Raw genomic sequence first — 20,612 nt, 5'->3', positions numbered from 1 at the left:
GCTTAGTCTCACAAGACTGCCCTCACTTCAGATTCCAGTCTCAAGTCCCAGGTTGCCACCTGTACTTGTGACCAATCAGCTATAAATTGGGAGTTCCCATGACTCCTTCATCAAGTTTGATAATTTACTAGAATGGATCACAGAACTCAGGAAACACTTTGCTTACGTTCACTGATTTATTATAAAGGATACAATTCAGAACAGCCAGATGGAAGAGAGGCATAGGGTAAAATATGGGGGGGAGGGGAGGTAGGGAGCTTCCATGCCCTCTCTGGGCACACTACTCTCCCAGTACCTCAAAGTATTCACCAGCCAGGAAGCTCTCTGTAGTTTAGGGGGTTTTATTACATAGGCATGATTGATTATATCATTGGACATTAATAATTGAACCCAACTTCCAGCCTCTCTCCCCTTCTCAGAGGTCAGAGGATGGGGCTGAAAGTTCCAACCCTCCAATCATGCTTTGGCCTTTTTGGAGACTAGTCCCTATCCTGAAGTTAAGAAAGGGGTCTCCAGCCACCAGTCACCTAATTAGCATGCAAAAGAGACTCTTATCACTCCAGAGATTCCAAGGCTTCTAGGACCTGTATACCAGGAACTGAGGATAAAGACCATATATATACACAATTGTGCCATAGTTACATACTATGTGATTCCATTTATTCCATTCTGGAAAAGACAAAACTATAGGGGACAGAAATCAGAGCAGTGGCTGCCAGGGGCCATAGTTAAGGGGAGGGGATTAACTGCAAAGGAGCAGAAGGGAATTATTTTGGCTGTTTGAAATATTCTATATTAGTGTGGTAGTTATTTGACAAAATACTTGTGTCAAAATTCATTAAACTTTACTCTTATAAAAGGGATTTGTAAGTATTTAAGGTATACCTTGATAAATATGACTTCAAATAAAAGCTTTTTCCTTCTGTCACCTTTTGCAAATCCCCTGCCCCTAAAGGACGTGACATATTTATTATGACTGTTGTAAAGGAAGGAAATAAAAGTTCTATCAATGAACACCTGGTATGACTTCCACACAAATGTCCACTATCCACTGTTAGCACCAAGAGTAGAACATGATTCAGTAGAATTTTTCAAGTATCTTTGCTCCAAAGCTTCTGTTTATCTCTGACTTCAGCCTGAAAGTGTCTCCTCTTTGGGTCCTGCTTCTGGGCCTTTCAGTTCTGGAGATTTTGCAGCTTTAATAACTTCTTTTGGTTCCATCTCTTTACTTTCCTTATTCTGCTTCGCCTCTGCCTTCTGTTCTTTTGCCTCAAGTTGATAATGGATGCCCATGCCAATGCAGAGATAGATGCCTGAGACAATAAGGATTATGCCGCATGCCCAGTATGTATATTTGTAGTCTCCGTATATGTCACTGAGACGACCTAAGGATGTCCAAAAAAAAAAAAAAAAAGTGATGTGGGTAAACAATTATACCCTTTCCCAAATAAAGCTTAAGGATCTACTCAAAGAGCTCGTAAATGACAAATTAGTCTAAATAGAAACTGCTCAAAATTATTTGACCTTTTGTTTATAATGTCAACTGATTTTGGATGGCCCTGTGTATTCTATTATCTTTAGCAACTTGAAAATAATTAAATCTTGGCAAATTTGAATTGGGAAAGTCCTAGAGACCACCTAGAGTCAATCCTCTCAATATTCAATGGAAAAATTTGTTGCTCAAAAGAGGTTTAGTAGTCTTGCCCAAGGCCATAGAGCTAATTCCAGTCTCCCAGGCCAATGCACTTTCTCTGACATCAGCATTTCCCAAAGGGCGTTCCTGTGAACACTCATCCTCTGCTAACATTAACTAACGGCAACACCTTTCCACCATTCTAAGTGCTTAATCCTCACAACAGGAAGATTCTACCATCATCCCCACTGTATAACAGAAAAACTGGAAGTACAGAAACCTTAAGTAACTCATCCAAGGTCACAAAGCTTGTAAATGAAACATGTTGGCTTTCAACCCAGCAAGTCTGACTCTGAGGCCTGCACCATAACTTCTGTGCTACGGGTTACTCCCTAGTGTTTGCAAAGTCAAGTAAATTTGGAAATGACACATAGTCTTTTCTATTAAAGGCTTTATGAGGTAAAGAAACTTATGTACTTATTTATGAGGTAAAGAAACTTATTTACTTTGGTGTTTCCAATCTTTTTTTGGCCATGAAATCCTTGTAATAGTAAAATTTATTAGTATCTCAAACTAGTATTAAGAAATAAACTTTGGAGGGACTTCCCTGGTGGTCCAGTGGTTAAGAATCCACCTTCCAATGCAGGAGATGTGGGTTCGATCCCTGGTGAGGGAACTAAGATCCCACATGCCACAGGGCAACTAAGTCTGCGCGCCACAACTACTGAGCCTGCACGCTCTAGAGCCCGCGAGCCCCCACTAGAGGGCCCGCGTGCTGCAACCACTGAGCCCACGTGCTCTGGAGCCCATGCCCCACAACCAGGGCGCCCAAGCGCCACAATGAAGATCCCGCATGCCGCAACTAAGACCCAATGCAGCCAAATAAATAAATAAAAGAAATAAACTTTGGAAAATACTACCCATATAAAGGACATAATAAGCAATTCAAATATGACTCCATATGGTTTTCCAACGCAGGGCATCACTCGCTCAGCAATACTTATTGATTCTCTAAACATACACATGGCCCTGGGTCTGCTAGGCCCTGAGTTAAGGGTGAGCAAAGGAGGTAACATCCACAGCTCAGTGGAGAAGAGAAATGTTAATCCAATAACTATACAGACTGTGACAAGTGCTACAAGGAAGGTTTGAAGGCAGAAAATAAGGGTTTTAAGACTAGCAAGTAGGGTCAGGAAGGCTTTTCCTTTCTTTAATTAAAAAAAAATTTTATTTTTGGCTGCGTTGTGTCTTTGTTGCTGTGCGCGGGCTTTCTCTAGTTGTGGCGAGCAGGGGCTACTCTTGGCTGTAGTGCTTGGGCTTCTCATTGCGGTGGCTTCTCTTGTTGCGGAGCACGAGCTCTAGGCGTGTGGGCTTCATTAGTTGTGGCACGTGGACTCAGTAGTTGTGGCTCGTGGGCTCTGGAGCACAGGATCAGTAGTTGTGGAGCACGGGCTTCGTTGCTCTGTGGCACGTGGGATCTTCCCGGACGAGGGCCCGAACCTGTGCCCCCTGCATTGGAAGGCAGATTCTTAACCACTGAGCCACCAGGGAAGCCCAGGAAGGCTTTTCTTAAAGTGTAAACTTAGCCAAGACTTACAGGAGGATAGGAGTTATCAAGGAGAAGGGAGATGGGAAAAGGCTCAGGGCAGAGAACAGCGAGTGCAAAGGCAGGTGATAGGAGGAAGCACAGGGTGTGAGAGGAGAAGCAGAGAGCAAACTGAGTGGTGGGAAATGAGGCTGGAGACACAGGTGGGCCAGGCCACGCAGGCCCTAGTAGGCCACAGCAGGGAATCTGATCTTCACCCTGAGAACGTGGGAAGCAACTGGAGTGTTCTAAGAGACGAAGAACAGCTAGAGTGGATATGGGTAAAGTTAGAAGCCTACTGACAGAAGAAAGGAGATTTGGATAAGAGTGGTAGTTGTGATGGAGAGAAAACGGGCAGATTAGAAAGAGATTTAGGAAGCAAAAACAGACAGGATTTGGAATCTCCTTGGGTATATATAGGGAGGAGAGAGGGTGGACAGGTCAGTAGTGGATCTTCTGTTATGTATCCTTCCTTGCTTTATGGTGCATAATCTCAAAAGCATGGGTCACATCCAGAAGTCCAAATTATTGTTGTATTTTGTATTAATAATAATTTTAAAATGTAAACCATTTAGCATTCTTTTTTTTAACATCTTTATTGGAGTATAATTGCTTTAAGTGTTAGTTTCTGCTGTTTAAAAAAGTGAATCAGCTATATGCATACGTATATCCCCTCCCTCTTGCATCTCCCTCCCACCGTCCCTATCCCATGCCTCTAGGTGGTCGCAAAGCACTGAGCTGATCTCCCTGTGCTATGCGGCTGCTTCCCACTAGCTATTTTACATTTGATAGTGTATATATGTCAGTGCTACTCTCTCACTTCGTCCCAGCTTACCCTTCCCCCTCCTTGCGTCCTCAAGTCCATTCTCTACGTCTTTATTCCTGTTCTGCCCCTAGGTTCTTCAGAACCTTTTTTTTTTTTTTTTTTTAGATTCCATATATATGCATTAGCATACAGTATTTGTTTTTCTCTTTCTGACTTACTTCACTCTGTATGACAGTCTCTAGGTCCATCCACCTCACTACAAATAACTCAATTTCATTTCTTTTTATGGCTGAGTAATATTCCATTGTATATATGTGCCACATCTTCTTTATCCATTCACCATTTAGCATTCTTAAGAGAATAATACATCAAGTTTTATAGTCACTTACTAGCTGTGTGATCTTGGACAAGTTATTTCACTTTTAGAAGCCTCTATTTCTTTATTTATAAAGCGGGAACAATAATTGTCCTACATCACAGACTTGTAATATATGGCAGAATATAGAAAACGACTAGGACAGTCCCTGGTATACTGTGAGCCCTCACCTGGTACCTACTGTTATTATTTTAAATATTACTGCTGAGATAAACTCCACAATTAAAAAGAAACCACCAACAGTATTTTAAAGGTGGTTATACATACATTTTTCTACAATAAACATGTTAGGTTTTTTATCAGGAGAAATTATTATACATACTTAAGTGTGTAATAGTTTTTATTCCTCTTTCAGCTTGATGATTCACTTTAATTCAGTTCTATCATTTGAGCAATTACGCTGTACCAAGCATTGTGCCAGCACTGAGGGTACAGAAGCGAAGAAAGACTGTCAAGCAGCTCACTGATTTCTGCCTTCTATCACCTTCCTAATCTTCTGTTTTATGTTATTAGAACCATACAAATAGGGAGACATACTATACCTAAAAGTGGTGGCCCCAGGAGAATAGGACAGCATTCCACAATGGTCACCAATCCCACAGCACTGGAGAACCTCTGGGATCCAACCAGGTCCATCAGCGTTTCAAACAATACGGCGCCAAACCACCCAAAAGCAAATCCAAGGAATCCCGCATAAAGACAGAACCCTATGTAGCTAGAGGATAAGGGTACTAGCATATGACACACTCCATTTGCAATAATAGAAGCAGCAAAAAAATACTGAACTCGAGGCCTTATCCACTCTGTGTTGGCTACAAATCCCATAGAAGGTCTGGCTACCATGTCAACAAAAGCCAGAATGGAAAGAAGGAAGGCAGACTTCTCACTAGAGTGATGTTGACTCTTGGCATAATTACTAAGAAAGACTAAAGGTGTAGCCAGCGCAAAAGACATTATCACATTCCCAGAGAGGTACAGCATAAAGCCTCTGTGTTTGAATAGGGATAAGTCCAGAAGTTTGTTAACTGTTTGGAAAACGGATTGTTTCTCCTTTGGGGGGTTTCTGCCATTAACTTCTGTATTTGCATCACCTGCCCCCTTGTTTGCATCACATTTTCCAGCTTCCTGAAGGGATTCTTTAGACTTCTCTTTCCCTGCAGTTGTTGGCTTGGGCCCTATTGGTCTCATCAGTGCTCCAGCCACACAGCAGTTTAGTAGGATGCCTCCAAGAATTAGGAAGCTTCCTCTCCAGCCAAAGACAGCAAAAAGAGCCTGGTTGAGGGGGGCCAGGGCGGAGAGGAACACAGGGCTGCCTGCCATGGCCAGTCCATTTGCTAATGGTCGCCTCTTGTAGAAATACTTGCCAATCATGGTCAGAGATGGATTCAAGTTGAAGGCAAGCCCAAGACCTGGCGAGAGGGGAAGAAAGAATCACATACTCCAATAAATGTCAGAAACATATTTGGAATTAATTAACTAGGCAAAGAAATGAAGTGGAAAGAGGTCAAAATCATGAGAGGCTGTTATAACTAGTAGGTCATTAAGTGGACTGTTATCAAATAAATACAGACATAAAGTCTCTTTATGCAGCAAATACTAGATTTATAAAATTTTAAAATGTATATATATTTATATATGTATATATATATATATATATATATATATATATATATATATATATATACGTATGTATATATTTTTTGGCTGCACCATGTGGTATGCAGGATCTTAGTTCCCCGACCAGGGATCGAACCCAGGCCCCTTGCAGTGGAAGTACAGAGTCTTAACCCTGGACCACCAGAGAGTCCCTAAAAAATGTATATTTTTAAAAATAATTCTTTATCCTTTAGCAACAAAAAGAACAGTAAATGTAAGATCCTTTGTCTTATTTCATAATTTTAGCTTTCCAGAGGAATAGCTTTCCAGAGGAATTGAAAGCAAAAAGGAGAGAAGATAAATTTTATAAATTCAGAAAGCAAGATAGGAGAAGGGGCAGAAGGAAGCGAAGCAAGAGAGAGGGAGGGGGAGGGAGAGAGAGAGAAAATGTTTTTGGATAGTAAAACACAACATTGTCAAGATGCTAACACTACCTTAGTAAATCCATTAATTTAATGAAATTTCTATGAAAATTTCAATGTGTTTTATTTTTCAAATGAGGTAAAATGACTCTAAAATACACCCGAAGAACAAATGCATTAGAACTATTGGAAAAGGATAAATAATTGGTGGGCCTACCCTAACAGATATATAAATATATTGTACAGCTACGGTAATTAGAATAGTGTGGCACTTATTCAAAATTAGAAAAACTGATTACTAAAAGTGGGCAGAAAGTCCAGAAACAGAACCAAAAGATACATTTAAATTAATAGGGAAATAATGGATTTTTCAGCTAATGGGGCTGGGACAGTAACTATCCCAATAACCTGTTAAATGGTCTCCCAGTCTTGCTTCCCTACTAGGTAAACCAGGTTAGGATGCTTGCACATTTCGATCTCTCTAATGACTGCCCGTCCATAACTTTTCACTCTGGATTAAGAGGTCCCATGATTTGGCCCTAACCTACCTCCCTGCCCTCATCTCAGTCTATTCTTACTTGTGCTAAGTGTAACTGTTCTTCTAGATTTTCTCAAAGGCTTCTCCTAGCTTTCATTCAGATCTCAACTTAAAATCACCACCTCTGAGAAGCCTTCCCTTTAGGGACCATTCAATTCTCCTCTATCAAAATTCTGTTTTAAGTCTTTGCAAAGCAGTTATTACTACCCAATATTTTTCTTATTTATTCATTTATTTGTTGGTCTGCTTATTGTCTGCTTCCCTCCACTAAACAGCAGGAATCTTGCCTGTCATGTTGGCTCTCCCCACAGAGCTTGGACCAGTGCTGGCATATAGTTAGGGACTCAATAAGTATTTGTTGAGTGAATTAATAAATGAAATAATGAACAGGCTGAATAATCACATGGGAACAAATAAAGTTCTATTCCTTCCTTATGTTATTCAAATAATCCAGATGAGTTAAAATAGCTAAATGTTTAAAAATTTAATTAATGTAGTAAAAGTATAGATCCAAAAAGATAATACCCATTACTGGCATTATCTCAGGTCCTGCAGGTGGGACTGTAAATTATTATAACCTTTCCAAAAGAGTATTTGGCCAATGATATCAAAACGCTTTTTTCCCAGTAATTGCTCTTCTAAAAATTTATCCAAAGGAAATTATCATTTTCACAAAGATGCATACAAAAGCACTATCATGCAAATACTGTTTATTAAGAGTGAAAATATAAACAATCTAAATGTCCTTCAATTAGAGAATGGTGAAATAAATTATGGTATATCCATCTATCCCATGAAAAAATAATCGCTGCTAAAGTGTATTTACTGAGATGGAGAAACTATGTATAATACATGATGTATCATTAAGTGAAAAAATTGGTTACAAACATTATACATACATAATCTCATCTCTTTAAAAAATTTTTTTAACTGTATTGGAGTATAGTTGATTTACAGTGCTGTGTTAGTTTCAGGTATAGAGCAAAGTGATTCAGTCATACATATACATACATTCATTCTCCTTTAGATTCTTTTCTCTTATAGGTTATCACAGAATATTGAGCATAGAGTTCCCTGTGCTATAAGTAGGTGCTCGTTGGTTATCTATCTTATATATAGTAGTATGTGTATGTTCATCCCAAGCTCCTGATTTATACCACCTCCACTTTTCCCCTTTGGTAACCATAAGTTTGTTTTCGATATCTATAAGTCTATTTCTGTTTAGTAAATAAGTTCATTTGTATCATTTAAAAAAATTAGATTCCACATATGAGTGATATCATATGATATTTGTCTTTCTCTGTTTGACTTCACTAATGTCATCCCTCTTTGTTCTAAAAATTCTATGTGTGCATATAAAAATGAGTTGATATGGCGTCAAAATATTGATGGTAGTTTTCTCTGAACTGTAGAGCTATGGGTGTCAATTGTATTTATATTCAGCAATTTTATTTTCTTAAGTTAGCTATTAGAAAGGGGGGTTTCCTCATGAATGCCCTTTAACCCTTGAAAATGTATCTGTCTTTTCTATCAGAAACTGCTTTGTATCTGACATTCTCTCTTTCTCTAATTTGAGCCAATTCCTTCTTGGGTAGAATGGGAAATGAGTGGGAATAGCTAATGACCTCCCTTTCAACAACTTTTTACCTATCACCACTATCTTCTTTCTTAAGACAAAAAAAGAAAGAAAAGGAAAGAAAGAAAGAAAGAGAGGGAGGAAGGGAAGAAAGAAAGGAAGAAAGGAAAGAATCTTTTTCAATTTATTCATTCAATAAAAATAATCACCCATTAAGCACCAGAACTTTCTTTAAAGACTTGCTTTTTTAAAATTAACATATCAACAGCTCTAAAAAATAGTGACCTAGTAATTTTTCTAACAAAGAACTTTCATTTTTCAAAAGAATTGGCAAATTAATGCTATAAATAGTCCACACAAAAATTAATGCTTGAAAATACATCAGTAGCAACTCACCTGCAATGACTCCGACACACAAGTAAAGTTCCTGCACAGTGGTACAGAAGGAAGCTGTGATCAAGCCACAGCCTGACAAGCAGCCGCCAACAATCATAACTGGACGACTGCCATATTTATTCACCAGGATACTGCTGATAGGACCTAGGAGAGAACAAACAGCTTAGTCATATAGAGGAGAAGCCCAGCCCTCACATCCACACCTGCATATGACATTACCAACATGACAGGATGCCACCCCAGAAAATAAACAGATGAAACAGAAGACAGTGGTAAGGAATATTACTTTCTATCTTTATTTCAGAGTCACAGGTCTGTGTAATGGAATACATATAGTATTGATTGTACATTTTCTATATATCTAGGACATATTAGATGGGTTTTAACTAAAGTATGCAAGATAATAATCTAATTATTTTAAGGCAGAATAGGCTGCAAATACCCTGATTATAAGTGTTTATAGGATTCTTCATGTATCTAGGATATTATCCACATATATGTAGCAAGTTTGCTTGTTTTAAATTTTTAGATGGTCATCTAGAGCAAACACATGAACGATGAGATTTATGAGCAAGTCTGATCAAACTTCTGACTTAAGGGCATGTTTACAAACTAGCTAAAATGTATTATTTCTCACAGAAAACAACAACACAACCAAAACAGAACTACAAAACAAGAATGCCTACCATCACCACTTTTCTTCAACATTATACTGGAGGTCCGAGCCAGCAGTAAGACAGGGGGGAAACGGTGTAAGGAAATGAAGAAACCGAACTATCAGTATTTGCAGATTTGTCTATCAAAAATTTTTGAAAAAAAATCTACCAATAAACTATTGGAAACAACAAAAGTTTAGCAAGTTTACAGGGTATATGATTAAAATACAAACATCAATAACCTTTCTATACCCAGCAGTCAACACAAAACACATTTTTAAAGGAAGTTATCCTTTATAATGACACCATTTTATAACTGACCTAACAGAGCACACAGCTTCTATGTAGCTTTTATTGTTAAAGACAATGAAAAACACGACTCTAATCACGTAACTCCAAGAACTAACATTTCAAATATCTCACTGATAAGGGCATCAAGAACAAAAAGCACTTACTACAGAGCTTTTGTCTACCCATTGAAAGTTAAAAGAGCAGGTCATGAGTACTTACCTCCACCATACATGACAGCAAATGTGATGGAAGATAACCATGACACTTCGCTGGTGCTGGCTTTAAATATTTCTTCAATTTCTTTGTAAAATACAGTAATAGATTTGCCAAAAGCACAAGAGAAGCCAATGGAAATGAAAGCTCCAACAACCACTGCCCACCCCCAGCCTCCATCTGGGGGCGTGTATCCAACTGGACCTCCGTTTGATGGTGGCATTGTAAGTAAAGATGAATTCTAAAATGCAGTTCAAATCCAAATATCTAAAGGGTATGAAATTAAAATAGTACATAACAAGTAGGTCAATAACAAAGCACTCCCATAAAATCCCTTACATTTATTACATAAATAAATAAAGGCATATAGCAATTTTCTAAATAAAAGGTCATTTCAAGCATTAGATTCTCATTTAACGGGCTGGAAAGTTAGCTCAGTAAAGTTGGGTTTTCATCTAGCTGCTTAGATTTAAGGTATTCTTTTACTAATATGTGACTAGAAAGATTCCTAAACGATGGCTGACCAATACTGTTTAAACCTGCAAAATGAACCCTGAGGGACTTCCCTGGTGGCACAGTGGTTAAGACTCCATGCTCCCAATGCAGGAGGCCTGGGTTCAATCCCTGGTCAGGGAGCTAGATCCCACATGCATGCTACAACTAAGGAGCCCGCCTGCCGCAACTGACAGGGCGCAACCAAATAAATAAATAAATAAAATATTAAAAAAAAAATGAACCCTGATATCAGAGACTAGTAGTTTTAAACCAAAGATTTCCCCTTTTCTTCTTAAGCCCCAGCATTAGTGAAAAACATAGTTAGAAAAAGAAATACAATGTGATTATGAATTACTAGCAGGTGGGAGAAGTTGAGAGCTAAAAGGTTTACCAGTCTACTTTAGAGAAATTAAGTTCTCCTTTGATTTACTTAAACCAGCTTCTATTTTATGTCAAAATAAACCTTCCAACAATATGTTATCATACTCATTCTGGCCACCCTAACATTACCGGGAATGATGTAGTACAGTATTAATACTGTACAGGTCAACAATGACAATTTCGTATTTTACTATTCCTTACTCTTTAATACAAATTCTACCTTCCTATCCATAGAAATCAACTTTTAAATAGCTCACCTTCTAACTAATCTAAACACTTCAAATATAATTTAGAAAGTGATCCTGTAGTGATTTAAAAAGAACAACTCTTAGGAAGAATTCTGCTTAAGAAGCTAAAAGAGTAGATTTTTTAAATAAAATTTTATAGAAGTAAAGTTTCTAAAAGCTTTATAAAATTATAAAATTCCCAGGGTTTGCACAACTTTTTTTTTTAATTATTTATTTTTATTTATTTATTTATTTATTTACTTTTATGCACAACTTTTGTTAGACTTATTGCAAGGTAGCTTTTATTACTCTTGTAGATGGTAATTTTAAAAAAATCATTTTCTGTTATTTGCTGGTTTATAAAGACACAATTGATTTGCTTAAATAATAGCTTTACTGAGATATAATTCACATATCATAAAATTCACCCTTTTAAAGTTTGTATTTCAGTGGTTTTCAGTATATTCACAAAACTGTACAACTATCATCACTAATATCAGAATATTTTCATCACCCCAGAAAGAAACCCTGTACCCATTAGCAATTAGTTTTATTCCTGAATATTATTTTTGATGATATGGTAATTTGAACTGTTTTCTTAATTTTATTTTTGGATTTTTCATTGCTCGTGTCTAGAAATACAATTGATTTTTGTATGTTAATTTTGCAGCCTGCAAATTTGCTGAACTCATTTATCAGTTCTAATACACTTATGTATATATATGTATATATGAGTGTAGATTCCTTAGGATCTTCTATTTACAAAATCATGTCATCTGTGATAGTTTTACATCTTCCTTTCATTGCCTAATTTCCTTGGATAAAACCTCCAGTGCATGTGGTGAAAGTGGACATCCTTGTCTTATTTCTGACCTTACAGGGAAGTTTTCAGTATTTTACCATTAAGTATGATGTTACCTGTGGGTTTTTATAGATGCCCTTTATTAAGTTTGAGAAGCTTCCTTCTATTCCTAGTTGTTGAGTATTTTTATCGTGAAGGATATTGGATTGTAGCAAATTGTTATGTGTCTATGAAGATGATCTCGTGGTTTGGGGCCTTTATTCTATTAATATGGTATGGTTTGACTGATTTTTATATGTTGAACCATTTATGAATTCCTTCACTCCTGAGGTAAGTCCCAATTTGTCATGATATATAACCCATTTTATGTTGTTGGACTCTGTTTGCTCATATTCTGTTGAGGATTTTTACGTCCATATTTACCAGGGATAATGGTTTGCAGTTTTCTTCTCTTGTGATGTCTGTCTGGTTTTGGTAACAGGGTAATACTGGCTTCAAAGAACAAGCTGGGAAGTGTTCCCTCCTCTTGCTTTTTGGAAGAGCTTGTAAAAGAGTGGTGTTAGTTCTTTAAATATTTCATAGAATTCACCAGTGAAGCCATCTGGGCTTCAGGTTTTCTTTGTGGGTAGTTTTTTGATGATTATGTCAATCTTTTTACTTGCTATAGGTATATTCAGCTTGTCTATATCTTCTTGAGTCATTTGATAGTTTGTGCCTTTCTAGAAATGTGTTCATTTCATTTAGGTTATCTAATTTGTTGGTCTGCAATTGTTCAGAGTATTCCTTTGTAATCCCTTTTTATTTCTACAAGGTTAGTAGTGATACATGAAGAGTTTAACCAACAGTACTATTAGAGGGAACAGGCCCCACAAAATTGACTTCACTTCTAACACCAATTGCAAATTTAGGCAGTGGGGGTCAGGGGGTGCGGAGTGGGGTGGTTTCCAAAACAGTTTTGGCAATTCAACAGGACTCACAGAATTCACTGAAAGCTATTACATTCACGATTTATTACAGGGAAAGGACACAGGTTGAAATCAGCCACAGGAAGAGATGCACAGGGCAGAGTTTGGGAGAGGTTCAAGTGTGGAGCTTTTGATCATACTCTTTCCATAGAGTCATGGATAGCATTACCTTCTCCCACTTACAATGTGTGAAAATATAGAGTACCACCAACCGGGGAAACTCACCTAAGCTTTTGGTGTCTAGAATTTAGTAGGGCTTGATCACATACTGCTCACGTGAGTGCTGACCTTTAGTCTCCAGCCCTTACTAGAGCCCTTACCAGGGGCTAATACTTTAGTCTCCAGTTCTTTCAGAGATTGGAAATAAGACAATATAGCTAAAGGGCCCAGCAAACAAAGACACTCCTATCAGGCAGGACTCTTCAGAAACCTAGAGATCATATTCCAGTAGCCAAGGACAAAGGCAAACCTCTCTATTGGTAAGGTTAATTCTTCACTATACATAATGTATCCTCTTCCAGTTCTGATTTTAGTAATTTGAGTTCTCTATCTCTTTTCTTGGTTAGTCTAAAGTCTGTCAATTTTACTGATTTTTTCAAAGAACCAAACTTTTGGTTTTATTGATTTTCTTTATTTTTTTGTACTTTCTAGTTCATTTATTTCTGTTCTAATCTTCATTACTTCCTTCCCTCTATTAACTTTGCATTTAATTTACCCTTTTTTCTTGTTTCTTATGGTAAAAGTTTCAGTTATTTATTTTTTTTGAGAGACTTCTTCCCAACAGGATGGAAATTAAATTAAATTAAATTTTATTTTAATTTATTTACTTTTGGTTGTGCTGGGTCTTCGTTGCTGCGCGTGGGCCTTCTCTAGTTGCATCGAGCAGGGGCTACTCTTCATTGTGGTGCATGGGCTTCTCATTGTGGTGGCTTCTCTTGTTGCAGAGCATGGGCGGGCTTCAGTAGTTGTGGCACGTGTGCTCAGTAGTTGTGGAACGCGGGCTCTAGACAGCAGGCTCAGTAGTTGTAGCACACAGGCTTAGCTGCTCCGCAGCATGTGGGATCTTCCCAGACCAGGGATCAAACCTGTGTCCCCTGCATTGGCAGGTGGATTCTTAACCACTGTGCTGCCAGAGAAGTCCCAAAAGTTTCAGTTATTGATTTGAGATTTTTTTCTTTTTAAATATAGATGTATACAGCTATAAATTTCCTGCTAGTCACTGTTTTCGCTGTATTACAGAAATTTTGGTATTTTGTAATTTGTTTTCATTCATCTCAATGTGTTTTCTAATTTCCTTTATAATTTATTCTTTGAACCATTGGTTATTTAGGAATGTGTTGTTAATTTCCACATATTTGCTCATTTGCCAAACTTTCTTTTGTTGTTCATTTCTGATTTTATTTCATTATGATCAGAGAACATACTCAGTCCTTTCAAATGTACTGAGACTTGTTTTATGGCCTAATAGATGGTCTATCCTGGAAAATGTTCCATGTGTACTTGAGAAGAATGTGTATTCTGTTGTTGTTGGGTAAAATGTTCTACAGATGTTTGTTAGATTTATTTCGTTTATACTTGGTACATACTTGGTTGTTCAAGTCTTCTATTTCCTGGTTGATTTTCTGCCTAATTATTTTATTGAAGTTCTGTTGAAATCTTCAAGTATTGTTATTGAATTGTCTATTTCTCTATTTCCATCAGTTTTGGCTTCATCTATTTTGGGGCTCTGTGGTTAGGTGTATATATGTTTATAATTGTTATGTCTTCATAATGGATTGAACTTTTATCATTATAAAATGTCTTTGTGTCTAAAAACAATTTCGTCTTAAAGTCTATTTTGCCTAGGTTTCTTTGGTTACTGTCTGCATGGCATATTATTTTTTCATCTGTATACTCTAAAGCAATTTGTGTCTTTGAATCTATAATGTGCCTCTTGTAGACAGCATAGGGTTGGATCCAATTTGCCAATAACTGCTTTTTGATTGAAGTGCTTAATCTATTTAGATTTAATTTAATTACTGATAAGGTAGGACTTAGGTCTGCTGTTTTACTATTTGTTTTCTCTGTCTTACGTCTTTTTTGTTTTCTTTTCCTCCATCACTGCCTTCTTTTATGTTAAATAGATATTTTTGGTGTGCCCCTTTAATTACCTCGCTGTTTCTTTTACTATGTTTTTTGATATTTTCTTAGTGGTTGTCCTGTGGATTACAATTAACATCTTAACTTAAAACAGTCTAGTATAGTTTAATACCAATTTAATTGCAATAGTAAAACTTTGCTCCTGTACAGTTTCCTCCTTCACACTATTGTCTTACAAATTACATCTTTATACACTATAAGCCCATTAAAAATTGTATAATTATTGCTTTCAAATCGGGTAGAAGGGAAAAAAAGTGTTTACAAAGAAAAAAATACATTCATACTGTCTTATTGTATATTTACGTATGTAGTTACCTTTACTGGTGTTCTTTATTTTTTTCCATGTGGATTCAAGTTACTGTGTAGTGTCCTTTCAATTCAGCCTGAAGGACACTGTTTGGTATTTCTTGTAGGGAATGCCTGCTGGCAACAAATTCTCTCAGTTTTTATCTGGGAATGTCTTAATCTCCCTTTCATTTTGAAGGATAATTTTGCTGGATATAGAATTCTGGGTTGACAGTCTTTCTTTCAGCACTTCGGGTATTTTGTCCCATTGCTTTCTGGTTTCTATGGTCTCTAAAGAAAAATCAGCTGTTACTCTTATTGAGAATACTTGGTTTGTGATGAGTTGCTTCTCTCTTGTTGCTTTCAAGATTCTCTCTTTGTCTTTGTCTCTGAAGTTCTATTTATTTTTCATTCATTTTTCTTTTTTTCTCTTAGATTTGATAACCTCAATTGACCTATATTCAGGTTTACTGATTCTTCTGCCAGCTCAAGTCTGCTTTTGAGCCCCTCTTACAAATTTTTCATTCAGTTATTGTACTTTTCAGCTCCAGAATTTCTATTTGGCTCTTCTTTTTTGTAATAACTATCTCTTATAAATATTCTCTATTTGGTGAGATATTGTTCTCATAATTTCTTTTAGTTCTTTAGACATAGTTTTCTTTAATTCTTTGAAAAAAATTATAATACCTAAATTAAAGCTTCTGTCTAGTAAGTCCAATGTCTAGGCTTCCTTGGGGATAGTTTCTATTAAATGACTTTTCTGTGTATAGACCATACTTTCCAGTTTCTTTGTGCGTCACATATTTTGTTGTTTTGGGTTTTTTTTGTTGTTGAAAACTGGACATTTAAAATAATATGAAGTGGCTGCACCCCAATGTTCATTGCAGCACTATTTACAATAGCCAGGACATGGAAGCAACCTAAATGTCCATCAACAGAAGAATGGATAAAGAAGATGTGGTACATATATGCAATGGAATATTACTCAGCCATAAGAAGGAACGAAACTGGGTCATTTGTAGAGACGTGGATGGACCTAGAGACTGTCATACAGAGTAAGTCAGAAGAGAAAAACAAATATCATATATTAATATGTATATGTGGAATATAGAAAAATGGTATAGATGATCTTATTTGCAAAACAGAAATAGAGACACAGAAGTAGAGAACAAATGTATGGACACCAAGGGAGGAAGCAGGGGTGGGATGAATTGGGAGATTGGGATTGACATGTGTACCCTATTGAAACTATGTATAAAATAGGTAGCTCATGAGAACCTACTGTATAGCTCAGGGAACTCTACTCAGTGCTCTGTGGTGACCTAAAAGGGAAGGAAATCCAAAAAGGAGCGGATATATGTATACGTATAGCTGATTCATTTTGCTGTACAGTAGAAACTAACACAACATTGTAAAGCAACTATACTCCAATAAAAAATAATTTAAAAATATAAAATAATACCATGTGGCAACTGTGGAAATCAGATTCCCTCCCCAGGGCTAGTTGTTATTGCTATTGGTTGTTCACGTTGATACTACTCCTATTGCCTTTTGTTTGTTTAATGAATTTCCTAAATAAATTCTGTGAAGTTTGTATTTTTTGTCATATGTGGCTATTGAAATCTTGCTTGGTTAGCTTAGTGATCAGCCAATGATTAGACAAAAATTTCCTTAAAATGCCTTGAATCAGTATATCTGCCAGGCTTCACCAAAGGGTATTATGTGTATGTTTAGGCATGCTTTCAATTCTCCAGCAGGCAGCTTACACTTCTGCCTTAGCTTTCAATTCCTGCTTGTATAGAGCTTCAAGTTCAGTAACAGGAGAGAGATTCAGGCCTTCTCAGGTATTTCCTAAGCATGGGCACAGTGTGCACATGTGCATGACCTTCTAGCATCCTGGGAATATGTCAGAGCTTTTCAAAGCCCTCTATGGACATCTCACTTCCCAGTTTTTGCTTTGAAGTGTTTGGTCAGCTTTTTGTTTGCCCCAATTGTTTTTCCAACTCAGGCAGCTGAGATTTTAAATAATTGCCCCTGATTGTTTTCAACAAATGTCCTGGGGAAAAAGCTGTTTGCACTAAGCAAGCTCTGAATCAGATCAAAGAAAGACAAGCCCTGTGAGTGGGGGTTTCGAGGAAACTGTCAGACATGTTGAATAATGATAATTCTCTAAGAATGAGGTTTTTTGAAGATTGCAAACAATTCTGCCCCCACCAGTGGTTACTACACTGCTGATTTTCATGGCTACTATTATGTAAGGTTTTTTGTTTCAATTCTACTAGAGTTGGGGAGATGAGAACTGGAATAGATCATGTTAAAACACCACAAATCAGACTTCCCTGGTGACACAGTGGTTAAGAATCCACCTGCCAATGCAGCAGACATGGGTTCAAGCCCTGGTCCAGGAAGATCCCACATGCTATGGGGCAACTAAGCCCGTGCACCACAACTACTGAGCCTGCACTCTATAGAGTCCTTGAGCCACAACTACTGAGCCCACATGCCTAGAGCCCATGCGCTGCAACAAAAAGTAGCCCCCGCTCACTGCAACTAGAGAAAGCCCGTGTGCAGCAACAAAGACCCAATGCAGCCAAAAAATATATATAAATTAATTAATTAAAAAAAACACCACAAATCTTGCTGTTCTGAGATTCAGTTGTTTCTTGAATATATTCTCTTTGGATTATTGAAAGCCTCTGGTTAATTTTGAGTTTTGAAAAGTTGATTTTCTTTTTTGCCAATGTTCTTATTGCTCTTATGAAAGAGCAGAATTTCAGAGGACCTTACCCCACCATCCCAGAAGTACCACTACAATTGATTTTTGTATACAGTAGTCCCCCTTTATCTGCAGTTTTGCTTTCTGCAGTTTCAGTTACCCATGGTCAACTGTGGTCTGAAAATATTAAGTGGAAAATTCCAGAAATAAACAATTGATAAGTTTTAAATTGCATGCTGTGCTGAGAAGCATGATAAATCTCACACCATCCCACTCCTGCCTGCCTGGGACGTGCATCATTCCTTTGCCAGCGTATCCACGTTGTATATGCTACCAGCTCATTAGTCACTTAGTAGTTGTCTCAGTTTTCAGATAGATTTTCATGGTATCGCAGTGCTTGTGCTGAAATAACCCTCATCTTACTTAATAAGTAAAATAATATATATAGTGTTTCATCATCAAGAAAAGTATTTACTCCAGAGTTTGGCAGATACATTATCAGATTTAGAAAGTTTTATTCCTAGTTCATTAAGAATTTATTTTAAATCCATTGACCATTGAATTCAGGTTCTGGTTTTTTTTCATAATACCTTCACAAGGCATTTCTTCTTTCATCTGTACAAGTAGTGAGTAACATTTATAGATCTTTTAAATATTAAACCACCCTTGAATTCCTATGAATTCAAGGATGAATTCATCCTTGAAGAATATGCCCAACTTTGTCACAATATACATCTTTTAAATACATTTCTAAGTTAAATTTGTTAATATTTTGTTTGGATTTTTTGAAATGTGTCCATAAAGTATTTGGAAATATAATTTTCCCTTCTCATATTGTCCTTTTCTGATTTCAATATCAGGTTTTTAAAATTAATTAATTAATTAATTTAATTTTTTTGGCTGTGTTGGGTCTTTGTTGCTGCATGCAGGCTTTCTCTAGATGCGGTGAGCGAGGGCTACTCTTCGCTGTGGTGCACGGGTTTCTCACGCGGTGGCTTCTCTTGTTGCGGAGCATGTGCTCTAGGCACACGGGCTTCAATAGCTGTGGCACACAGGCTCAGTAGTTGTGGCTCGAGAGCTCTAGAGTGCAGGCTCAGTAGTTGTGGCACATGGACTTAGCTGCTACGCGGCATGTGGGATCTTCCCAGACCAGGGCTTGAACCCATGTCCCCTGCATTGGCAGGCAGATTCTTAACCACTGCGCCACCAGGGAAGTCCCTCAACGTCAGTTTTACATTAGAGTCATAAAGTGAGTTAGGAGATGTTCTCTTTTTTCCTCCTCTCAGGGAGAGATTATATAAGACTAGAATGATCTAGTCTTTGTAAGTTTGGTAGAATTTACTGGTAATACTATTTGGGCACTTTATTTTCTTTTTGGAAGATTTCATATCACCTCCTTCAATTTTCTTAACAATTATAGGTTTATTCATTCCTTCTATTGCATTTTGAGTCTGTCTTTTTAGGGTATTTTTCTATAGCTTTTTCCATTTTGTCAAAGTTTTCAAATTACTGGCATAGAATTTTTATATTTTAATCTCTTTATGAGTATAGGTATATCCTCTTTATCATTGATATTTGTGCCTTCTTTTTCCCCCTTTAATCTCAGGAATTTATCTATCTTATAAGTTTTCTTCAAAGAACATTTTCACAAGAACCTCTCTGTCCTGAACAGATTTTTCCTCCAATTGCAGGGCTTGGCCCTATACTTGTGCTAGTATTTTTAGTTATATCACCCTCTAGATGTTTCTTAATTGTTGAATATATTGTTCAGTGTTTAATATATTGGACCCTTTAAAGCTGTCCATTTATCTTTATTTCAAAAATCGGAACATATGGTCAGCATATACTTGATTGATGGTAAAATTTAAATGTTAATAACATACCCATAAAAAAGAACATTCTCAGTTTTATCTATATTTTATTATACTTTCCCCTTATTTCATTGATTTCTGTTACTATTTTTAATCATCATTTGTATTCCTACATATTTGGAATTTATTCTATTCCTTTTCAAACATAAGATGGCTACTTAGCTGATTAATTTTTAGCCCTAATTTTTTTCTAAAATGAGCATTTAAGACTACAAATTTCCCTCTATTTATCACCTTTACTGCATTCTATGTAGTTTTATATACAGTATTTTTACTATTGTTTGTTCCAAGTGTTTTAAAAATTTCCACTGTGCCTTCTTCTTTGACCCAGAGTTATTCAGGGGTTTTTAACTCTCCAAAGGAAATCTTTTGTTTAACTTTAGTGACTTATACTTAACAACACTGTGGTAAGATGACAAGGTTGGTACAATTCAATTTTTTGATATTTTATAAGACTGGCATTTTTGGGCTGGTATATTAATTTTTGAAAATATTTCATGTATGCTTGAAAAGAATATACATTTTCTAGTTGTTGGGTTGAATTATTTATTTGTTGAATCAAACTTTTGTTTTTTCAAATCTTCTAAATCTTTACTAGTTTTCTATTTTCTGCTTCATCTATCAATAATTGAAGAGAAGTATGTTGAAATCTCCTAATGACGATGTGTTTCTCAATTTTTCCA

General features: G+C 36.8%; 1 protein-coding gene across 1 annotated transcript in view; it reads right to left on the bottom strand.

The window, feature by feature from the left end:
* Window positions 1–940: 940 nt before the first annotated feature.
* The window catches only part of LOC132516021 (monocarboxylate transporter 1-like), a 36,147-nt gene continuing 16,475 nt past the window's right edge, over window positions 941–20,612 (bottom strand). The window contains exons 2-5 of the mRNA XM_060142402.1: window positions 10,055–10,315; window positions 8,889–9,032; window positions 4,903–5,769; window positions 941–1,385 (exon numbers count right to left, since the gene is read on the bottom strand). Coding sequence (XP_059998385.1) covers window positions 1,132–1,385; window positions 4,903–5,769; window positions 8,889–9,032; window positions 10,055–10,271 — 1,482 coding nt within the window. The 5' untranslated portion in view covers window positions 10,272–10,315 and the 3' untranslated portion in view covers window positions 941–1,131. The remainder of the gene's footprint in view (window positions 1,386–4,902; window positions 5,770–8,888; window positions 9,033–10,054; window positions 10,316–20,612) is intronic.

Source organism: Lagenorhynchus albirostris, chromosome 2 (assembly GCF_949774975.1).
Source record: "Lagenorhynchus albirostris chromosome 2, mLagAlb1.1, whole genome shotgun sequence".
Lineage (NCBI taxonomy): Eukaryota > Metazoa > Chordata > Mammalia > Artiodactyla > Delphinidae > Lagenorhynchus > Lagenorhynchus albirostris.
The sequence above is the reverse complement of the archived record's forward strand: the minus strand, read 5'-3'. Positions and strand labels throughout refer to the sequence as shown.